Source organism: Furipterus horrens, unplaced genomic scaffold (genome assembly GCF_987537825.1).
Source record: "Furipterus horrens unplaced genomic scaffold, mFurHor1.1.pri manual_scaffold_5, whole genome shotgun sequence".
In the NCBI taxonomy this organism is placed as follows: domain Eukaryota; kingdom Metazoa; phylum Chordata; class Mammalia; order Chiroptera; family Furipteridae; genus Furipterus; species Furipterus horrens.
The window spans coordinates 103016453-103040690 of NW_028327175.1; the positions used below are offsets into that span (position 1 = coordinate 103016453).

General features: G+C 45.3%; 1 protein-coding gene across 4 annotated transcripts in view; it reads left to right on the plus strand.

The window, feature by feature from the left end:
- The window catches only part of SYT17 (synaptotagmin 17), a 68011-nt gene that overhangs the window by 38934 nt on the left and 4839 nt on the right, over positions 1 to 24238 (plus strand). For all 4 annotated transcript variants that reach the window (XM_090279134.1, XM_090279132.1, XM_090279133.1 and 1 more), the window contains 2 exons: positions 925 to 1045; positions 2842 to 2997. In XM_090279134.1, the coding sequence (XP_090135260.1) occupies positions 925 to 1045; positions 2842 to 2997 (277 nt within the window). The remainder of the gene's footprint in view (positions 1 to 924; positions 1046 to 2841; positions 2998 to 24238) is intronic.

Consider the following 24238-nt stretch of genomic DNA (forward strand, 5'->3'; position numbering starts at 1 on the left):
TGGATGCTGTTGTTCATATGTGTCACACATTCTGAGACAGAGAAAGTAAGGATCCTCCACCTTCTCCAGGGCTGGGCTAAGTTATGGCCTTGATATCCTAAGCCCTGAAAATTATGAAGCTTCTCATCATTTGTTGATCAAGATAATAATTGTCAATTGTAAATCATAGCAGTGGTCTAAGTTTCCAACAATGATTATGTCAGTATTATTTCTGAAATACCAAATATCCCATTCTTGTGAAAAAACAATATTTTTCTTTTTTATTTGAAGTGGAAGGGCATACTCTGCTTCTAGGAGTCCTGGAGCACATACCTGTTCTGCCTGAGGGGGAAGCCAGCATTGTTTTTCCCCTTAACAAACAAATACAGAAAACCAAGAATGCAAATGAATGAGGGTAATGTTATTTGTAAGGAGACTCCTCACTAATTTATTTCAGAAATCCAAATTATTAACCATAGTGGTCAGTATCTGGAATTAGTCTCCCTGTGTCCAAATGCCAGTGCTACACTTTCCAGCTCTCTGGTCCGAGACAAGTATTTAACCCTTTTGCGCCTGTTTCCTCAGCTATTTAATGGGACTAATACTCATGTTTCAGAGATTCATGATAAAGATTGAACCAGTTGTTACATGTAAAGTGTCTAACATAACACTTGATTGACCTGTAGCATTGACTTACTATCATTATTGACACTTTCGTCATCACTATGTTGTTGCTGCTATTGTGTTCTAAGAGCAGAAAGAACTTTCTGAGATAGAAAAAAATAATCAGGGTCAGAGGCTAAAAGAAGTACAAAAAAGAGGTACCCACTGTCAACTGAAGCACCCACAGAAGCCCAGTTATATGCTTCTGGGACCAATTTCCTTCATGGTGGGTGTAAAATAAAAGAAAAAAGGCAACTTCCTGACTATTTCCTTTCTCTGCAGAATGAAGTGGAGCTGGGGGAGCTGCTTCTGTCGCTGAATTATCTCCCAAGTGCTGGGAGACTGAATGTTGATGTCATTCGAGCCAAGCAGCTTCTTCAGACAGATGTGAGCCAAGGTTCAGGTACATGTGACTCCCTCCCTCCTTCCCCATTTCTTCAACGTGGCGTCTGTTTTTGTTTGTCTGTTTGTTTGTTTCACACCAATTTTCCAATTTTCTTTTTTCTGCATCTGGATACTATTAATAAGATAAGACCCGCCTTGGCCAGGTGGCTCAGTTGGCTGGAGCATCATCCCATGCTCCAAAAGGTTTCAGGCTAAATTGTGGGTTTGATGTCCAGTCGGGGTGTATATGGGAGTCAACCATACATTGACGTTCTCTCTCTCTCCCGTCCTTTCTCTCTAAAACCAATAAACATATCCTTGAGTAAGGATTAAGAAAAAAAAAGATAAGACCCTGTGAGATTAGATAGTATCCAGACTAGATGTTATTTCAAGAGGAAAAGTAAATAATAATTATAAAAGAATAAATAATAAATAATTAGATATTTCTTAAAATGAGGCAGGTAAGTGATGCCATCTCATCTGAACCCCATCTGAACTGGTGATTTGACTGAGACCAAGTGTGATAGCTCCTGAAATCTAGATCCTTTTTGTACACATGCCACCCAGAGGAAGAGACTTGCCTCTCCAGTTGCTATGCCTGCAGTAGAGATGCTGCCCTCCAGGAGACGTTAGTGTGCATCGACCATGAGTCCTAGTCAGCGAGAGTGGGGTACACACCCTACGGTTTTTTCCTGGGCTCAGTTCAAGTGCACCATAAATCTTTTAAAATCCCAGCCCTGAAAAGACTGGTGTATTTAAAATGTCTGTTTTATAACAAACCAATTCAAACATGACTTTTAATGAAATGGAACAGATTATATTCCATCTGTATGTAGCTTCTCTCATGACAGCAAGGACATTATCGTGAAAGCAGCCATGGTCACTGGGATCTCTTCAGCTCAGTGGTGGGAATACTGTCTTCTCTAAGCACAATGGCTAAAATAAATTACTTTTGCTATAAGGTGACAGCTGAATTTAGAAGACAGCTTGCATTCTCAAAATTCACATTACAAAAAACAGATTTTGAAGGGGCCAGTGGAAGGAATGGTATTAAGGCTGGAGTTTCAGACTCACCACAGTGGGAGAGTCAGTATGATAAAATGATTAAGGTTTTCAGAGTCAAACTGCCTGGAACCAAATCCCATCTCTACTGCTTACAGATAATGTGGCCTTGGGGAAGTTACTTAACCTCTAAAAGCTTCAATTCCTCCATTTGAAAAACTGGCATAATAACACTATTCCTCTCATTGGGTTGTTTAAACAATGTTCAGTTAGATAATGCACATGAATCTCTTTGTAAGCTATAAAGTGATCTAAAAATGATAGTTATAATTCTGCCACCTCTATTCTGTATATGGGCAATGGGCTCACTGACATGATAATGGGTTGCCAGGACAGAAAGCCAGGACAGGCTCTAGGTCTGACTCTTTTTCCACTAGCCAGACCTTAAGCAAATCATTTCTCATCTAGAGTCCTCAGTTTATTTATCTGTAAAATGCCTAACACATGGGAGGAGCTCAATAAATATAGGATGGCAGGAGGAAGAGAGGAAGGGAAAAGGAGGAATGAAAAATAGATAGATGGGAAAATGGGTGAATGACAGGAGGGGTGGATGGGAACATGGATGGACTGATGGAAAAATAGGTGAAAGAATGGGTAGGTGGTTGGGCTGTCAGATAGATGGATGGATGGAAAGAAGGAAGGAAGAAGGAACAAGTAAAAGAATGAATGGATGAGAGGTTGAATGGATGAATAGGTGGATGGATTTGGGTTTCATGATCTCTAACATTCTGTGGCATTGTATCCAATTCTCAGACCCCTTTGTGAAAATCCAGCTGGTACATGGACTTAAGCTTGTGAAAACAAAGAAGACATCCTTCTTAAGAGGGACAATTGATCCTTTCTATAATGAATCTTTCAGCTTCAAAGTTCCCCAAGAAGAACTAGAAAACGCCAGCCTAGTGTTTACAGGTAGGTAGACCCTGCTGACCCCCCAGGTGAGGTGTGTTCAACTTATTATCCTAGGGGTAGAAGGTGCCTGAAAGGGTAATGTTTAGAAACTTCATGTCTGGTGTTCAGCTATCTAGGCTTGAATCTACTTATTGTTTGTGAACTTGAGCAAGACTCTTAGAGCCACACAGCATCATTGTTATAAATGTCAACTTTGGAACCATATTTCCTGGCACTTCCTGATAATTACTGAAGCTTTGGGAAACCTAGCCCCTCTGAGTGTCGGTTTCTTCATCTATAAGATGCAGATAATAATAGTATTTGCTTTCTAGGTTTGTTGTAAAGATTAAGTGACTTACCACTTTGGAATCATAATAAGTACACACTGTATAAGCGTTCATGATATTAGTCAAGTAGTTTACAGCCTAATAGAGAAGCATGAGAAAATAGGGGCCTCTGAATCCTCAGAGAGGAGGATTTTGAAAGGCTTCCGAGAGGATTTAGTGTTTAAGTAGAGCCTTCATGTGCTACTCTAGTTGAATTTAATCTATTGTTTCCAGGGTATATTAGTTATCTACTGCTATATAACAAATCATCCTAAAATCTAGTGAGTTGAAATGGTGAACTTATATTATCTTATAGTTCCTATGAGTCAGGAATCCAGGCATACCTTTAGTGGGTGCTTCTGGCCAAAGTTCTCTGACTAGCTGCTGGCAAGGTTTTGGCTGAGGCTCAACTGGGGGAGGATCTCTTTTCAAGCTCACTCACATGGTTGTTGGCAGAATTCAGTTTCTTGCAGGCTGTAAGACTGGGGGCCTGAGCACCATTCTTGGTATTGGCCAGTGGACCTGCCTTAGTTCTTTATCACACAATCTTCACCGGAAGGCAACTCACAACATGGCCAGTGACTTCCATCAGAGTGGGCAAATGAGGGAGCCAAAGAGGATGAGCAAGAAGGAAGCCAGAGTCTCTTTGTCACCTAATCTCAGAAATGACATCCTACCCTTTTTATTCATTAGAAGGAACTCACTTGGTCCAGCTCACATAAAGACAGGATTACACAAGGGCATGAATACTGGGAGATAAGGGCTCATTGGAGTCATTTTAGAAGCTCCTCAGCACAATATCGTTAGAGTTCTCAGAAGTAATGGTTATTATTTCCTGTGTCCTGTTCACGGCAGGGGCTTCACTGATATCACTCGTAATATTCATTAGAACCTACCCTGTCAAGTCAGTATTATCCTCATAATTTTTTAGGGCTGGGGACTGAAGCTTAAAACCTAAACAACCCACTTAACATCCCAAGCTGGTAGAGATAGGATTCGTGCTCTGGTCTTGATAGCTCCTAAGGTCAAGGGATCTGCATTTCTTCAAGTTCTGAGGTGGTGTTGGCCCTGGGGTAATTGGAAGCTTTCATCGATTTAGATCTAGGCTAGAATCCTTGGCTGCAGGTCTCCCAAGAAATCAGGCCATGACTGAAAAACCGTTGCATGCATGGCTTCCTCTGCATGAGCTTACTGCTTCTCATTACCAAGACTGCAAATGCTCCGTGCTCTGAGATTGCTCTAGGTAGGATGGTTCTGAGCTTTATCAAGGCCTGTCAGTAGGAGAGCCTGCAACCAGTCAGGGTTCACCTGCCCTAAGCAGATGTAACGGTTCTATCTGAGGCAGCCTGTGTGGCTGATGTCCAAGGACCCTGCTCTCCTCAAGATTTTAGGTCAATGCAGAAGATGGTGATTTCATTGATTCCATCAATGGTGGAGGGCAGGCAGTGGAGACTACAGTTGAACCTTATTTATTCAACAAATACTTATTAATTTCAATTAATTTGAATTTCAATTATTTCAATTATTTATACTTTAGTCAATGATGGTTTATTATAAAATATTGCGTATAAGTGAATCTATGCTGTTCAAACTTGTGTTGTTCAACGGTCAACTGTATTTTCAATTCACAGTTAGGAATCTGCAGATGGGAAGGGCTGACTTCCAACTGTGTGAGGCACCCCTAACCCCTGCTTTGCTCTATATTGAACCGAAACCGGATCCAAGCATGGAACATCGATTCCTAAATCCTCCTGGGAATAAAGGATTTAACGTTGCGCCTTTAGATTAGGAGGGCCGCAGAGGTGGGAGTGGGGGTTGAGAGCCCACATGGAAAGCCCCAACGCTGTTCTGTTTCATGAAAAATGTAGCACAAGGTTGTTACATTGTGTGGCACAAGCCAAAGAGGTGTAAGGACAAGGAATCAGCATGGGCTGTGGGGGCAGCACCAGGCTCCGGACTTTGTGGGTTTGCACAAGATCCTGTGTGCTTAGCCCTTCTCATCTGTGTCGCTATACAAGGGCACTTCAAAGGATTGTTATGTGGATTAAATGAGGGGAAGCCACAGTCAGTGCTAAGCACCATGCCTAGCACCTAGCTAGCACTCAATAACTGTTAACTATTATTAAAAGGAAGTTTTACTGTCTTCATCATCCCCCTTCCAGTCTCTTCTCCCTAAAGTCAGCACCTTTTTTTAAGAAAGCTTTTTATTTATATGTAGAAAGAGGACAAGGGAGGGAGAGAAATAATGATTTGCGAGAGAAACAATCACTTGCCTCTGGAGCGCTCCCAACTGGGGACCTGGCCTGCAACCCAGGCATGTGCCCTGACCAGGAATCAAACCAGTGACCTTGCAGCTCATAGGCCAGCATTCAATCCACTGAGCCACACCAGCCAGGGCTGACGTCAGCACCTTTAGTGTCCTGATGTGCATCGTTCAACACACTTGTCCTTGTTTGCATAAACATCATTCACATATAGTGGATTCAGTTCTTTCAAAAAGGTATTCATTAATTCAAGAAGTATGTATTAAGCACCTTCTCTGTGCTGGACACTGTTTCCAAGTACTGGAGTGTAGCAGTGAACAAAACAGACTGCCCCTGCCCTGACAAGTGTGGCTCAGTTGGTTGGGTGTTGTCACCCTGCAAAGGGAAAGGTTGCTGGTTTGATTGCCCTTAGCTCTTAAAAAAAAAAAAAATTAAAACAGACCACCCACTGTACTTGGGGTGGCTGTTGTAAGCTGCACCCGTCAGACAAGGCCTGTGCTCTCTGTTCCTGGAAGACCGGCTTCTCTCTTTTAAACATTGGGGTTTGTCGTCCCTAGCTCAGGGTTCCCTCTCCTCAAGTTAAAAGCCCATTGAAAAAAAAATTTATAGGCCCTAACCAGGTGGTTCAATTGATTAGAGTGTCATCCTGATATGCCAAGGTTGCAGGTTCTATTCCCAGTCAGGGCACGTACAAGTATCAACCAATGAATGAATAAATAAATGGAACAACAGATCTCTCTCTCTCTCTCAAATCAATAAACTAGAAAATGTAGACAAGGAAAGATTGATTGCAGGCCTCTCTGCTCCCTGAAGTAAAGATTCTCAACCCTGCCTGTGCTTCAGAATCAGCTGGGAACTTTAAAATGCTACCAATGGCCCAGAGACTGGTTCAGTTGGACTAAGCTGGGGTCCTGGGCTCTATATAGATATCTATTTTTAAAGCAGCCCAGATATTTTTAATGCTCAGTCTGGTTTCAGAACCACAGCTCTGAGTGGAAATCCCAGCTGAGATAACATTTTTCATCAACAGTACTTGCTGGAATAATGAAAAAATGAGGATTGAGCTGATATATATGTAGACAAAAGCTACTGTTCTCCTGAATCCAAATCCATGGCATTCTAACTCGCTTTACTTATCAACTAGGGGAGAGAGCTCCTACCTCCAAGCTAAGGATCTGAAACCCAGCGCATTAACTTGTTTCCAAACACTTCATAACAAAAGTAAGGTTGATATGCAATTTAAGCATTTGTCAAGACTCCAGGTAAAAGCCTGTAATTTGAGGTAGGCCGGACTTTCTGAGCAGTTCCTTTCCTGTGTGGGATGAGAGTTCTGTAATTTTCAATCAGGTGATTTCTGCAGCTGAAGTTTAAGGAAAAGAGGGGCAGAGGATTGCTTTTCAACCCTGAGATAGCAACACACTGTCCAGGAATGTGGAGTGGGGTTTGCCACCGCGGTTATTGGGCTGTGACTGGACATAGGGGGAAAAATAAAAGGAGAAGAAAAAAAAAAAGCAGCTTGCTGATGGCTGTTAAAAAATTTTTAAAATAGAATTACCATATATGATTCTGCAATTCCCCTTTCAGGTGTACCCAAAATAATTGAAAGCAGAACTCAGATACCTGCACACCCATGTTCATAGGAGCATTTTTCACAGTAGCTGAAAGGTGGGCGCAACCCCAAGTGTCCATCAGTGGATGGATAAACAAGATGTGGTCTATACCTATGATGAAATGCGACTCAGCCTTACAAGGAGTGAGATTCTGACAGCTGTCCCAACATGGATGAACCTTGAGGACCTTATGCTGAGTGAAATGAGACGGATCTGAAAGCAGGAATACTGTACAATTCCATTTGTATGAGGCACCAAGGACCAACAGTAGTCAAATTGACAGAGACAGAAAGTAGAATAGAAGTTCTTAGGGGGTGCGTGGGAAGGGAGATGGGGCGTTAGTGTTTAGTGGGCACAAAGTGCTAGTTTGGGGAGACCGAAAGATTCTGGAGCTGGTTGGTGGGGATGGTTGCACAGCTGATGTGAATTGTCTTAATACCACTGAACTGTTTACCTAAAAAAATGGTTAAAGTGGTAAATGTTATGTTACATGCATCTTACCACAATTTGAAAAAAAAAAGAAAGGAAGGAAAAGGAAAAAGGAAGGAAGAAAGAAAAAAGAAAGAAAAAGAAAAGAAATGCAGCTTGAGGCCCACAGAACCCAGAATTCCTCCGAGCAGGTCAGGGTAGTACCTGGGTGCGGAGCTGGACCCCTGCAAACTGTCCTCCCCGCGGCAAGTCACCGCTCTCTCACTGACGCTCAGGCAGGGGAAGTACAGAGGTCAGGGGACAAACCCCCGAGCCAGATGCCTGGGGTTCACTGCGTGCCCTTGGCACTTCCTTTGGCTACTCAGCACCTCAGCTTCCTCATCTTTAAAGTGGGGTGATGGTCCTTGCTTCTGTAGATTGCTGTCAAGTCCAAAATGGCTTCATATATGTAAAGGCTTGGAATGGCACTGGCTCAGAAAGTGCTCCTAAGTAGTAGCTGTTATTACTACTCGAAGGACTCCAAATTCATGTAGCCAGATGTCACCTTAAGGCTTTTCTGAAAGAAGAGGGGGCATAGATGCATAACTAAATAATATATTCTACCGACTTTGTATTCTGTGGAAAGCCCCAAAAAGGAAGGAAAAACTTGCTTTACAGACTTACCCTAGGTAGGGTATGGTCTTCCACTTCTCCTCCCTCCCAGCATCAGAGGGGGACCCTCTGCCTGCTTGGAGGTGAAGTTTTGGGGAAATCACGAGGTTAGAAGGAACTGCATATACGTCATGCTTCTCTAGGCCTGAACTTCCCTCAGTTTCCCTTAAGTACCCTGGGCTCCCTGGCCTTTTGAAAAACATTCAAAACTCTTACTCATGTGGTGATCTTGGTCAAGAGGCACTTTGCTTCGGAAAGGTTCCCGGTGCCTGGAGGAAGCAGGAGTCGGGGTGTGCTGCCTACAGGCAACCGCTGATGTTGGGAGTGAGGGGAGTCTGGGCCCTGCCGCAAGAGCCGATCAGGTTGTGTCAATCCCCACAGATTGAACTTTTTTGAGCACCTACTATGTGCCTGGCACTGTCCACTAGCTGCTATATATTCAATAGGGAACAAGACGTTCGTGACACGTGTTGTCATAGAGCTTAATTCTAGCAGGGGACAGACATTAATCAAACGCCACACCAGTAATGACTTAATTGGTCTCAGGGTAATGAAGGAGAGAGGCAGGACATATTGCTGGGTGCCCCACCTAATCTGGAAAATGGGGTGACCTGTGAGCTGGGAGCCAAAGGTTGTAGGGGATGAAGAGAAATCAGGCTCCAGCCCAGAAGGGAAACTGAGGTCTGAAAGAGAAATTGAGGCTGACTTCATGCTTCAGCCTGGAAGCTAACGGGCTGTCAGGAGTTAGGATGGAGGACTCACGCCCTGCTGCCCGCCTTTCCCATTAAAGTTCTCAAGGCAGCTGCTGCAGGAATTGACCTGGGCAAGACTCAGAAGGGGGCCCGTCAGTGGGGACTGGTGCTGGGCAGCTGCAGGGCGCTCAAGAAGGGAAACCAGGGAATGACTGACACTCCTTGCTTTTGCCAACTCTTAGTGTCTCTAGCTAGGACCAGAGAACATGGCGCCTGAAACTTGCACATGCATAGACGTTTCCCAGGGGTTGCTAAAATGCAGATTCTGACTCAGTAAGTCAGGGTGGGGCCTGGGATTCTGCATTTCTGAGGGCACCCAAGTGATGCTGATGCTGCGGGTCGGCAGACCACACGTGAGGAAGCAAATACATAGAAGGCCCGGGAGGTGCAGCAGGGTGAGTGACAGTCATTCCGCCTGTTAGAATCAGACCGTCCGGCAGTGAGCCCTCCCTCTGCACATCATTAGGCTTCCTAACCCACATAGTATGGCTGTCTGTACATTCGTATTATTGTGTGGGGACTTTTAAAAATCCTGATGCCCAAGTCCTAGCCCAGAACAACTGAATCAAACAGGGCATCTGCACTGGGGGAGGGGCTGTATTTTTCAAAGCTCCCAGGTGGTTCTTGCTCAGCCTGGGTTGGCAAGCATTTGCCTACACTGTTCTGCCTCCGCCCCCCCCCCCGCCCCCCCTTGCTGTCTGCTTGGAGGCCTCTCAGGCCCCTCTGTGAGTGAGTTCCAAGGCACCTGGTCTGTTTTCCATAATTGCTTGGCTTTCTGCAGCTGTAGCATCAAACTGGTTAATTGAATCTGCTGGTGAGATGAGCTGGGTAGGGAGGTGTGGCGGAGAATGAGATGGGAGGTCTGGGACCCAGTGCTGCCGCCCTCGTGCCTGGGATGACCCCAGGATTGAATGGGCCTCAGAGGACATTCTGAAAAAGTGTCAGGTCTGGGAAGGGGGACAGTGGAGAAGTTGAGGTTTTCCAGCACAGGAAGGTAGTGTAAAAGGGGTATGGCCAGAAACTCCCTTGAGATCAAGAGAAGCTGTGGATTTGTTCTGAGGCACAGATGTTCCCCAGCATCTGGCCTCAGCCCACCCGTGCCACGCCTCTTCTCTGCAGCCTCCTAGCAGCCTCCAGCTTCTCCCCTCCCAGCCTGACTTACTGGGCACCAGGCCCAGCTCTGCCTCCTAGAGAGACCGTTGAACATCGGTTCAAAGCATGCATTAGGGTGAGAAACAATTTGGTTCAATGTCACCTTACCTCTTAGCCAGTGTGTGTGACTGTGGGCTAATGATATCCCTTTTCTGAACCTCAGTTTCCTTCTGTTATAAATTCCAATCTCGATAGTTTAGATAAAAAGCTTTAGACAGGGCCTTGTACATAGTACTCAGTAAATGTCAGATATGAAGAAGAAGAAGGAGAAGGCAGGGGGCGGAGGGGAAGAGGAGGAGGAGAATGATAATAATAATAATAAGATGATGATGATGATGATGATGAAATTGATGGACCCCACCATAAAGGAGTGGACCCCGAAATTACACATACTTGGGTTTGCATCTTGGCCACACTGTTAACCAGCTGTGTGACTTCAAACAAATGGCTCCACCTCTCTGAGTCCCAACTTTCTTTTGTGTAAAATGTAGCATATCATTCCTAATGTGAGGATTAAAGGCAAATCAGCATGCGGACCCATCCATCCCAGAAGTAGTCACTTGGAAAATCATATATGCTGTTTTAATAATTGCAATGTGTCTGAGAATTGAAATGCTGGCACTTTTGAAATTAATAGCTCAGCCCAGCTGCCTGTGATTGTCTCCCCAGCATCTTCCTCACCTAATCACCATCACCCCAGAGCTGCCAGCTGGTACAGTGTCCAAGAGCCAGGGTTTAACACTAAAGCTGTGCCAGTCAGCAGCAGAGCCAGACCAGTTTGTGCTCCCAGCAGCGCCCCAGGGTTGGCAGTGTGCAAAAGGAATTGGCAGGAGTCACTTGGCTCAGGCCCAGACCCTGTCATGGGAAGTGAGAGGCAGAGTGGGGACTCAAAAGCCTCTGCTTTCTAGCCAAAGGGGCATGCAAGTGGGCCTCTCGGGGCCAGAGTGTGGGGACGATTGCAGAAAGGGACCCCATAAACCTATGTATAAACTGCTGGGCCCATTCCTAAGCTATGTGTGAATGGATGTGACCTTCAACAGTTCATCAGAGACTTTGTGAAATGAACTACAGGGTAGACCACCACTCGGGTTCTGAGCCAGCGCCTGGGGGCCCAATATAAATAGCCTGCAATGGCTGTGAAACCGAATTGGCATTGGAATAACAGCACACAGAAGGCTGATTAGGACTTGTGGTCTGAACCCAACCTGGTCAATTGCTAGCTACAAGTTAAAAAATTGACATGTTAAATAGGATTTAAACAAGACCTCGAGTCTTGTATCATGATATTAAAAATGTTTAGAATACAATCCAAAATTACTTGATTTATGACGAACCAGAAAAGTCTGGCAAATTCCTAGAGGACCTATATTTAGTAGACACTAACCACAAGATGACCCAGATGCTGGAATTATTAGAAAAAGACTTTAAAGCAATTATCATAACCATGCTCCAAGAAGTAAGGGTGAACCCTCTTGAAAATAATGATAAGTTGGAGAATATCGGCAAATTAATAGAGAAATAGAAGATATAAAAAAAAAAGAACCAAATGAAAATTTTGGGATGGGAAAATACAATAACTGAAATAAAATATTCACTGGATGGCCTCAATAGCAGGATGGAGATGAGAGAGGAAAGAGTTTGTGAACTTGAAGACAGATCAAGAGAAATTGTGCATCTAAGCAACAGAGAGCCAAACGATTAGGGGAAAGAGGAACAGAAGGGGGGAAAAGAGAACTGTGAAGTAATATCCAAAAGTCCAATATTCATGTCACGTGGATCCCAGGAGAGAATAGAGCAATTGGAAGCATTGGGATTGGGGGGTGGGGGGGTGACTCCCTCCCCAGAGGGCCCTGAGTTCCTTAGCAGGTTGCTGGGACCCCAGCTCAGGAGAGCCACGACTGCCCTTCCTTCCCAGAAAGCATTAGCAAGTCATGAGGGCACAGTATTGCACTGTGCTCAAAGTCAGCCAGACCTGGCTTCAGACTCTGAGTGACTATGGGCAAATTGCTTTACTTCTCTGTGCCTCAGTTTCCTTCTCTGAACAGTGGAGACAGTAGTACTTACATTTATCGTGAACCTCTTGTATGTTCATTATCTCATTTAATCTTTCAACGAGCATGTCAGGCAGGTAAGGCATGATGTAGTTTCTGCCTACTTTTCGGTTGGGGAACCTGAAGCTCAGAGAAAGGAAGTACAATGAATTGAGCCAACTGCAAAGCCTGAGAGAATAGTCCCCACAAGACTGGCCTCACTTCAGACATCAGCTGTAGAATTGGGGGTCCCTAGAACCACCTTCACTGCAGACCAGTTGGCTACAAATTTGGGGTCCTTGTGACCACTCTGGGGTTCAGTAATTCACTAGAATGACTCACAGAGCCGAGGAGAGCACTACTTACGACAACAGCTTTGTGATAGTGAAAGGGTACAAATTAAAACCAGCGCAGTAAAGAAACACTCACTGCAAGGGGTCCAGATGCAGAGCTTCTGCTCATCTTCTCCCCGAGGAGTCAGGGGTGGTATTACCTCCTCCTGGTCCCTGAGTGTGACATGCACGGAGTGTTGCCAACCAAGGCAGAGCACCGAGCCTTTGGTGTCCAGAGTTTTTGCGGGGCTCAGTGGCATACTGTCCAGCGGCTGACCTCCAGCCTCCAGTGCCTCGCGCTTTTAGTCATCAGTTCCTCCAGAGGTCTGAACTGACACTGCGTGGCCCTACAGCTGCCATCCTAAATCACGCTGTTGGACTGTACGGTGGCCAGAGCCACCCCCCCAACCCCCCTCCCCCGCCCCCCTGGCAAACCAAGGCACTTCTGCGGGACAGCCCCAGAGTCCTTGAGATCAGCTCCCGGGAGCCAGGAGCAAAGGCCAGACCTCTGTCTGGGTAAGGTGAGTTCTTCACTGCACAGGAAGCAACTCATCCCTTGTGCCAAGTCACTGAGCTTCAACTCAAGCCATTTGGTTTCAAAGCCTCCTTCACTCTATTTTTTATTTATTTATTTATTTATTTATTTATTATTTATTTATTTATTTATTTCCAGAGAAAGAGGAAAGGAGAAAGAGAGGGAGAGAAACATCACTTTGTGATTGCCTCTCACTCTCGTCCCCAACTGGGGACCTGATGTGCTACCTAGTCATGTGCCCTGACTGGGAATCGAACCAGCGTCACTTGGCTTGCAGGCTGATGCTCAATCCACTGAGCCACAGCAGCCAGGGTTCTCCTTCACTCTTAATCACTCCACCTGATGTGCATATGGATCACCTGGGGATCTTATTAAAATGCAGATTCTGAGTCAGTAAGTCTGGGGAGGGGCTTGGCGCTGAGCATCTGTGTTTCTTCCTTTTTTTTAAGATTTTTATTTATTTATTTCAGACAGAGGGGAAGAGAGGGATAGAACCATCAATGCGTAGTTGCCTCTCACACACCCCCAACTGGGGACCTGGCCCACAACTCAGGCATGTGCCCTGACTGGGAATTGAACCGGCGACCCTTTGGTTCACAGGCTGGCACTCGATCCACTGAGCCACTCCAGCCAGGGTTGTATTTCTTATAAGGTCCAGGTGGCACCGATGCTGGTCTAAGGGCCACAATTTCTGTTCTCCCACTTTATGCCAGTGTGTCCAGAGCAGGGAAGGCAGGGTGAGTGTGGAGAAGTAGCTGAGGGCAAATCAAGGAGAGCCCGTAGGATAAGAAGTATGTATATTTTTTCTAAGTACATTGAGATGCCTTTGGAGAGTTTTCACCAGGGAAGTGATATGATCTGGAGAGTGTTTTAAAATATCATTTCAGCTGTTGAGTGGAGAATGGGTTGTAGAAGAGCGAGTGGGGCAGGGAGCCAGTGACCATCTGGGAGTTCATGTTGCTGGTCCAGGAGAGACATAATGGTGGCTTGGCCCAGGGAGGTGGCAGAAGGGTTTCAGAGCAGCAGCTTGGTGGGATATAATATTGGAGGAAGAGTCAACAGAACATGCTAGTAGATTAGCTGTAAAGAACCATTCCTTATCTTGACAAGTGACTTAACTCCTCCGAACCAGGATTTCCTTGTCTGGAGATCCCAGTTGCCACCTCACAGAATGTAGTGGGGACTAAAGGGAACAATGCATGTAATATGCTAGCATAGTGCCGGCATCTAGAGAGGCTCTGTGGATTGCAGCGCGGAACCTGGGTGTGGGCAGAGACAGAACTCTGGCCAAGTGGCCAGGGGGCCGAAGCAGAGACCTGTCACCCTGGGAGGCTCTCCTGGCAGAATACAGAGCCCACAGTGGCACCCTCACCTCAGCCTCTCTTCCAGAGAGCTCCTTGAGGCTGCCCTAGCCCACCCAGGTGGTAAAACTTGGCTAAATCTTAAACATTCGTTTTGGGTTCCAATGACAGCCATTGAAGATCAGACCAGCTGCCAGGACTCCTGGGATTTTTGTCTCATGTTCATGGTTGTCTAATGATTTGGGTGCCTTTGGATGGAGCCTCACTACAGGCAAATCCTCATGGGGAGAACATCAGGGCACTGGGCATTTATCCGACCACACGTGTCCCCACAGAGCCGGAGGGAGACAGTGTGGGAAAGGGAACCAGCTAAGGCCAGGTGCCCCGGGGTGGCTAAAAGCCATTGCACTCAGCAGCCAAGACCAGCACCTGGCTGGGCATGAGATGAAGTCTTGTGCATGGAATAAAATCAGAAGCCAAGAGTATCCTTTCTACTCATCACCACATCCTGACTTCACCAGGCCCAACCCAGAGCTGCCCGTGAATGGGAGAGGGCTTAACCTTTAAACTGCCAGGGCCCTCTGCACAAGTGGTAGTGTCACCAGCCTCCATGTGTTTCAAGGAAACCTGCTGGTGTAGCCAAAGTCACTGTGGCTTGGGAATCAGAAAAACAGATTCCTAGAGCTTGGTTGCTGTATCATCTTGAGCAGGACCCATTTTACATCTTTCAAATATGTATAATAAATGAACTACCTCAGGGTTATTCATTCAGTTTTTAACAATAATAATAGCAAACACATACACAGTGCTTCCTATGTGCCAGGCACTGCTCCAAGTATTTCACATGAATTAACTCACTTAATCCTCATAGCAACACTATGATGTAAGAATGATTATTTTATGAGTGAGGAAACTGAGGCAACAATAGGGAGAGTAGCAAGGATTTAAACCTGGATTGCCTGAATCCAGAATCGGGCTCAATCTCTGGGTTACACGGCCTTAACTATTTACAAATCCCCTGCAATATTGAGGTGCTATGCTAGGAGCTGGAGAAACAGCAGAAGGACATTCTAGTTGGGATGAGACAAAGAAGAAATAAACATCTAAATAACTGTAGAGTAAGGCCACAGAAAGGACCTGGAGCATTACTTTAAACTGGGTAATAGAAGCCGAGGAAGAGCCAGCTGTGCAAAGGTAGGGGAGAGGAGCATTCTAGGCAGAGGAATAGCAAGTGCAAAGGCCCTAGGGGCAAGAATTAGCTAATTTTGTTCAAAGAGGAGGAAGAAGGCCGATGAGTTAGAACAATAAGTAGGAGCCATGGTAAGGAGCTTAGATGATAGGTATTTGTAAGTATTTATTGAGCACCTACTATGAAGGCTGTTAGATACTGGAGACACAGAAGCGAACGGGACAGATGTGCCTCCTGCTTTCATGAAAGATGGGTGAGATGACCTGTGTGCAAGGACACTCAGCACATAGCACGTGCTCAGTGGGGGTCATTTTCGATTTTTCCGTGTTCGTAAGTTGAACATTTGGGTGAAGAATAAGCAGAGTGAGTGAAAGGGCTCGGCCTTCTGTCTGTCTTTAGAAGGAGGTGCCCCACGCTGATGAGGGAAGAGAGAGTCTTGGGGGCTTAACTGTTGGCCGCTCCCTTAGGATCCTGAGTTACAGAGCAGGCCCAGGGATAGTGTCCACTGGCTTGGTGCTGAAGTTCCCATTGTGTGCCTGCTTTCAGATTTCATTCTGCTTAATTTTATTGGGGCTGGAGAAGCAAAGGAGAGTTAGGTGGGGTCCCCTTCCATCCTTGTTCAGGGTCATCTTGGCCTTTTGGTGGCCTCTTTGGTGTGGAGGGGCCAGGATACTTCAGTGATGCCTGGACAACCATATGATAAAATGAGGTTTCTCTGCTTCCAGAACTATCCTTAAAGCCCAGTGTGTCCCTATGGCATTTGAGGATGAGGCAAATCATTCTTTTCCAAGTTACCGGGTGTGACTTGGAAAAGAAGTCAAAAGGGATAATGAGAAGAGCAGGAATTATTTCCACAAATAATAAGTGCCAACCTCTCCGCCAGTCACTGTCCTGAGCATTATCGCAGTTGATCCTCACAATAAACAAATGAGGGAGGTGCCGGTATTATCCCCATTTTACAGAGGAATTAACTAAAGCTTGGAGCGCTCGAGTGACTTGCTAAAAGTCACTGTCTTCGTTAAGGCAGGGCTAGCTGCTATAATAGACCAGCCCAAGGTTTTGTGGTTTATCACCCTAGAAGCCTCTTTCTTGCTTACACATGGTCCTTTTTGGGTCCTTTTATGAGTGGCCTTCTGTGTGGTGATTCAGCGACGCGGACCCCTTCCTTCTTGTGGCTCTGCTGTCTTCTCAGGCCTTGGAGGGTTTCACCTCCAGCCAGTGGATGGGAGAGTGAGCGAGCTGAGGATTGCTTGGGAAATTCTGATAGGCCACACCTGAAAGTTATTCCTTTCACTTCCACTTCACTCAGGCTCTGTTGGCTACAGCTCCCTGCCAGGGAGGCTGGGAAATGGAGTCCAGCTGCTTGTCCACGAAGAGAAGGCCCTGGTGACTACACAGGTGCCACCGGTGCCCACGGGGCAAATCTAAGAGCCGGCCTGGGCCCTGAGCTAGTTTGCTCTGCTGCCTCCCTGAGTGCCTGTTGCCTCTGAGCTCATGATCAGTGTCAACACGGGGAATTCCCACACCGCCAAACTCCAGATTTGGGGAATGCAGTCCAACAAGAGCTGTCCCTGCAGAAAATTCTCCAAATACCTTTTGGCTGGCAAGCCTCAGGTACCCGCTGACATAGAGTCGCAGTTACGCCAGAGGTTGTCAGCCAGAGCTGATTCTGTCTCCCAGCAGACATTTGGTAGTGTCTGGAGGCAGTTTTGGTTGTCACAACTCAAAGGATGCCATTGGCATCAAGTGGGTATAGGTCAGGGATGCTGCCAAACATCCTACACTGAGCAGGACAGTCCCGCGACAGGGGACGTCAGTGGTGCTGAGTTTGAGACACCATGAGCAGGAGCCTCCCGGTGTTTGCAGGGGAGTGGGGTGACCCCTGCCAGCAGCTGTGAAAGGCATGTTGGCTTGGGCTCGGAGCCAGTGGCATTTGTTATGTGCCCATCTGAGGCTTGTTTATTCTCCTTATGGCATTTTAAACTCTCATCATTCCCGGTGGTTTCTCTTTTACCTGCCTGAATGTGCAGAATTCAGAGGCAGAACCTGTAGAGTGAATTCCTGCTCATCTGGGCAGAGTTTTCAAATGACTTCCCTGTTTCTACCCATAAAAATTTGGGCAGACAGCCCTGACTGGCATGGATTAGTTGGTTAATGTCTCACAAAGCCGAGGGTCACTGGTTCGATTCCTGGTCAGGGCACATGCCTGGGTTGTGGGTGAGGTCCCCAGTTGGGGCATGTGAGAGAGACAACCGATCTATGTTTCACTCTCACATCAATGTTTTTCTCCCTCTCATTCTTCCTTCCTTCCCCTCTCTCTAAAAATAAATAAGTAAAACCTTTTCAAAAACTTTGGGCCGACAGAAACATCTTGCTCTGCAAGCAAGCCCCCTTCCACAGATGGTGTAGCCTGAGCAGGAGGTATATGGGTGCATGTTGATTTTATATATATATATATATATATATATATATATATATACACACACACATATATATATACACACACACATATATATATATATAATATATATCATATAACCATACAGGAGAGAGTAGAATTCAAAGGTAAAAATCTGTAATTCCCCTACTTAAAGGTAACTATTCTCAACAATTTATTGTAGCCTTCTTTCCAGGAATGTATGAGTTCATATACATGTATGTGTATGTATGTGTGCTCATGTACATAGGTACATACATGGTATGTGTGCCTCTATATGTATGTATCTCTATCCTCTGTTGTTAGCATCCAGAATATATATACTTTCCTGCAACTTGTTCTTTTCACTTAACATATCTTGCACATTTTTCCATAACAGCATACGTATATGTTTGTTCTACAAATATTCGTTGAGAACCTCTTATGAGCCAGGCCCTGTGGATACAGCAGTGAACAAGTTAGATGGAAATTCCAGTTTCCGCAGGCTAACATTTGAATGTGGGAAGACAGACAATAAACAAAGCAAATAACTGAATTATGCCGTGTAGAGATGGTGTTGCCTGCTAAGGAGAAACCAGAAGCAGAGAAAGAGGGTAGTCAGGGATGGGGCGAAGGTTACAATCTTTGGAAAGATGGCCAGGGAAGGCCTCGCAGGGAATGTGATGTTTGAGCCAAGTTGTGAGAGTATAATAGGGATGTGCCACGTGGATGTTTGTGGCCAAAGGGAATGGCAAGTGCAAAGGCCCTTACATGGGGGAAATAGCGCGGAGATCAGTGTGGCTGATGTGGAGTATAGATCCCCTTAATTATTTTTAATGACTGTGTGATATTTCATTAAGCCCATGAGTTGAAGAACAATTTATTAATCAGTCACCTATTGGTAACATTGAGGTTAATTCCTGTTATTTGCAGTTAGACACATTATTGGAGTGAGCATCCATGCACATATTTCTGCTTATGTGTCCAAGGGTACCTCTGGGCTCTCCTTTATTATTTAGTTTATTCTCTTCTATTCTTTATTCACTCTTCCCAGGAAGAACTGGGAACAAGGTGAGTTTGTATCTAGAGGTCCGTGGCCCTCTGACAGATGAGGGTAAGGCGTCCCTCCTCTCTCTGGGACCTGCCTGCCCACAGTAAGTAGCGTTCGTTGTCACTCCTTTAGTGAGCCTGCCGGCGAGGCTTAACCCCGCAGGTCAGAGAAATTTAATTCAAGGAGAGCACATAGTTGGGTCAGGCCCCTTTCTCCAATCCAACTAATATTTTGATTTGCATCTAACGCAGTGTATTAAACCTGACTGCACATGAGAATCACCTGGGGGGCATTTGAAAAACATGTGGTCCCCCACCCCAAACCAATCAGCAGACTCTCTTGGGGTAAGACCCCAGCACTGGTATTTTTTAAAAGTCTTCCAAGTGTCAACCAAAAAATCTAGGAGGTAATAGTCAAACAAAAACATTTATTTGGGATCAAAGGAATTGCAATTCTGGGGATTCAGATTCAGGCAGAAGCCCAAGTAGTGGGCTGCAGTAATGGGGCCCAGGGTTTTTATAAGAAAAAGGGAAGAAAATGAGATAAGCTGTTTTAAAGAAGAGTTCATAGGTGAAAGATGAGGTAAGGTTAGATTTGTTCTTCACGGGTTGGCTTGAGATTCAGTCATCAGGCAAAAGGGTAGATTTGTATTTCATTGATTGGTTAGTGATTTGGTCATCAGTCCTTACAAACAGGATATTTTCATTCTTACTGACTTCTCAGAATGTGGTGTTTTAGTCCAATTTGGAAGATAAGATGCGAAGGGCAGTTTCTCTGAACTGGCTACTCTGGCTCTATTTTAATATGGCTCTGCTCACATCACCTTTCACTCAAGTGATTTTCATTTTTGTGATATTTTTACTTTATATTCTCAACTATTTTAGAAGATGGAGGGGGAAGATTTGCTTGGTTATCCCCATAAAGCTTCAATAGGTGTCTTGTAACTAGTTCTGGAGACAGTTTGTAGTGAACATTTCCCCCAAAGCAAATGTCAGCATCTCTAAAACAAATGTACAAAGATGATCTTCATTCAGATATACGTATCAATTTTGGTTGTTCATGTAAAAACAAGTACATTGCTTTATAGTCACACTTTAAATGCTCCCTCCAAGACGGTGTGATTCACACACAGGTCTGAAAGTGATTCTTCAAACCATATGCTGGCTTCATAAATGCAGGTTCCACATGGCTGTTTCCACCCAGAGGCGTGCAGAAGTGGTCCAGCAGAGGTCCAAAGGAATTTCAAAAGAATTTTCAATCTTGATTTTTATGTCTTGAGGAGAGAGAAAGAAATTTAATTCATAAGCCATGGCTACATTTCCCAGAAGCTCCTTCCTCTACTTCCCTATTTTCTCTCACCCCAAATTTGTTCTGGAATTTCATTTTTCAGGCTCCCGAACCTTCTCCAGCCCAGATGATGTGACTTCCCTCCTTCCCTATCCTCAGGTCTCCTCAGGTCTCGCAGCTCTTTTCCCTGGAGATCTGCATAGCTTCTTGGATCTCAGTGACTCCTTTGGTAGTGGTGCCGAAGGAGGAGGAGGATTAGGTATTAATGGAAGGAAGGCCTAGGAAACCCTCACACATGCCTTTCCCTTAAGGCAGGGTTTCTCAACCTTAGTATTTGTTGACATTTTAGGCCAAATAATTGGGGGCCTGTCTGGCACATTGTGGGATATTTAGTAGCATCCCTGTCCTCTGTCTACTAGATGCCAATAGCACCCCCACCCCCAGTTGTGACAACCCAAATGTCTCCTGATGTTGCCAAATTTGGGGCAAAATTGGCTCTAGCTAGGAATCACTACATGAAAGGAATTCAGCCAGTATTGTCCATAGACCTGGGTGAAAGAGGCCTCTGCCGTGGGCCTCATGCTTTCAATGTGGGGAGGGTCTGAGGACAAGGAGTCCAAGGAGTGAAGCAGAAGTGCCCACCTGGAGCCCATACCTTCCTTTCCAGATCATCTCCAAGTACTGGGATTCCAGAATTTCCTACCTGGATGACCCAAGCTGGTTTCAAGGCCTGCTCAATCTTTCCCCGGGTTCATCCTCAGGGAGGCCAGCCATGATGCCCGCAGGTGTCCTCTAGGCCTAAGGAGAGAATAGTACTTACCCTGTAAATAGTCATTGTGTAGATTAAACACATGATAAGTACTATCTCTTAGGTGCTATTATGATTTTGTTCATATCAGTAGTCCCTAAACAGAAGACAACTTCCTGTCTGCTGCTTGCTTTAAAAAGCAGCCATCCATTCAGGTATTGGAGGCAAACCTGACCATTCTGGACCCCCAGAGAGGGGATGTGAAGGGCTCCAACGTGGCACCTTCGTCAGGGATTTTCAAGGACCATTCTCACTGTTGACACCTCTTGCTTTATGTGCCAGCCTGAGGATGTAACTCCCTTCAAATGCACTCAGGTACAATGTGTTTCTCCTCCTAATCTTGTCCTTATCACATGTCAGGGTCAATGGAAGAGGGGAAGAGACTTCTTTTTGAGGTGGGAGAAAGAAAAATGATGCTGAGCTTTGAGCTTCAGTTCCTGCTGTGCCTGTGTTGGCTGTGTGACCTTGGGCCCTCAACCTCTAACCTTCTGAGCCTCTAATTCCCCATCAGCAAAATGGGGATGTAGATAGTACCTTCTCTAAGAGGACTGTGTTCTGAATTAAGTTAAAAATGTTACATAAAGTACTTTTCCCAGGGACTGGTTTACAGAACTCAGGATTCACTCTTGCTGGTTTTTAATTATTATAACACTGTTATCTAAATTGTCGTTTTGCCTGTTGGAAGGAAAAACATGGAGAAAAAAGTTCTCCCAAGCAGCTGCTATGAATCGGAGTGAGCCAAGAGAGCTTAAAAAACATCGTCCTCAAGCCATGGATGAAACTCCTTTGAACCAAAGAAATGTTGTAGCTAAAAGGGGCCTTAAAATCTACAGACATTCACCCATTGTTTAAATGGGGAAACTGAGGCCCGGGGAAGGGATATGATCTACCTTGTTTTGAAGAAAAACTTGGAACAGCTTCTAGAGAGAAGAAAAAAAGGGAGTGCTGTAGTTTGGGGAAGTTCTGCAAAAGTTGGCAAAGAATGGGTACCACCTTTGTTGGGGTGTGTCAGAGTTGCCTGTGCGGAGGGCTGGGGGGAAACAGGAACATGTAGACTGCTTTGGGGCTCCTCCAAGGGTTGAGATAACCAGTGAACATCCCAAAGAGTGTGGGGATCCCTCTGTGGTGAAGCAGCCCAGGATGGGTTTTGCTGACTTAGTGCATCTTTTCAGAAATGGGGAGCAGCTCAACCCAGCACACCAAGAGGTACACTGAGCTGTCAAGCTCAGCTGCATATGAGGCATCACCTTGTGAACCAAACATGCAAAATGGAGAGCTGTTGAGTCTGCTCCCACTGGTAAAGATTGAGATTTTTTTTTCCTTTTAATTTGCAATGTTTATCACACCCACACTCTAACTCATCCAGCTTCCCCTCCAGAATCATCTTGGCAAACTAAATTAGCGAGCACAAGAGTTTAGCTCTAAGAGGGAAGAACAAATTCATTTTCACTCAAATATCAACATGTGAAAGACTCAACTTGCCCCTGCCCCACTCAGGGCAACTGCATCTTGACTGGAGCCGTGAGTGCTCTCCCTGCCTCTCAGGCCCTCAGTCTCCCCACCTGCAAAATGGGCCAGTGGTAGCAACTCCTTTAGAGCAGTGTTTCTCTATTAAGGGGGGAGGGGTGGATTATGCTCCCCGGGGAAATTTGGCCATGTCTGGAGATAACTTTTGTTTGTCACAGCTGGGGAGAGGGCTGCTAATGGCATCTAGCAGGTAGGGCCAGGTGTGCTACTAAACATCCGTCAATGCTTAGTACAGCCCCTCACAACCCAGAATGATCTGGCCCAAAACCTCAATAGTGCTGAAGATGAGAAGCCCCACTCTAGAGTGTTGATGTGAAGATTAGGTTAATCTACATGCTGTGCTTAGCCCTGGCCATATGCATAGTAGGTGCTTAACAAAGCAATGTTACTCCACACTTCTTCAAAGCCTGGTCACACAGTGAGTATCCCCGGCTCTGCGAAGGTGTAAAGGGTGTTTGCTCATCACCAAATGGCCCCTCCTACTGTACTTTTTTAAGTTCTTTTATCTGTCTGGTAGTCATAGTCCACTAAATTAATTTAAATTACTGCAAATGGGGAACCAGATGACCAGGTTTATTCAAAGCGTGTCTTAATCCATGAATAGGATATAGGTTCTTAGAGAAATTGTGAGGAGCCCTCTTCCTGGGTTTTGTGTGTGGACTCTGTGCCATCTATTCTAACTTAGATGCCGTTTGCTACTCTCTGGATGGTACAAGTTGTTGGGAAGTTGCTTCCAGATGACTAGGGTACATTGGCATATATGTATTGTCAGTAATATACTAGTGACTGCAGTAAAATGAGTCTCCTGTCACAGCCAGCGGGGATATTTGAGGTGCCTTACTGCAAAATTTCTTGATGTGGTTGTTTTTGAAGAGGAGGATTGGAGGGAGCTAATTATGAGGAATTGGTTTCCTTTACAGGTGATTTGTTGCAAATACTGTGAATTTTTATCACCAGCTAGCTCAGTGACTTGGTTTCATTACCTATAAAGTGGAGGGGACAGGCATATCGGGCCCCACTGTCTCTGAGCACCTTTCTGTAGCCTGCAAGTATCCAGTCTCCATTCCCTGTCCTCTCCAACAGCACACTCCCTAGAATTTACAGTGACGGCAAATCTTGTTATTCTCAATTCTCCCAGGCAGCTTTTATAATAGATGTCATTAGTTTTATGCCACTTCAGCTTATTATAATTTGCATTTTAAATGTTTGGTTTTTGAGAGACCGTTAAGATTTGCCATAACTTTACTGAGTGATTTGCAAGTGCCGGAGCCTGCCAGTTAACTCAGATGGCCATAGCAGCGACTGCTTCCCATCGGGGAGTCTGAATCACTCAGAAGCTGCCACCTTCAGAGGGCCAAGTGATTCACCAAGCCAAGTAACTTTGCAGATTGGGATAAGGAGCGTAGGATACGACTTCCTGCTAGTCTTCTTCCTCTTCTGGCGAGTCAGATGTGGACTTTAACAGTGACTTTTTTCCAAAATAATATGCACTTGTAAGAAGTTTATACTGTACATATTAACATAAGATGAGAAGCGAAAAGTTCCCTCTGTTTCCCCTCCCTAGAAAGAACCACTCTTAACAGTTTGGTGAACATCCCTCCA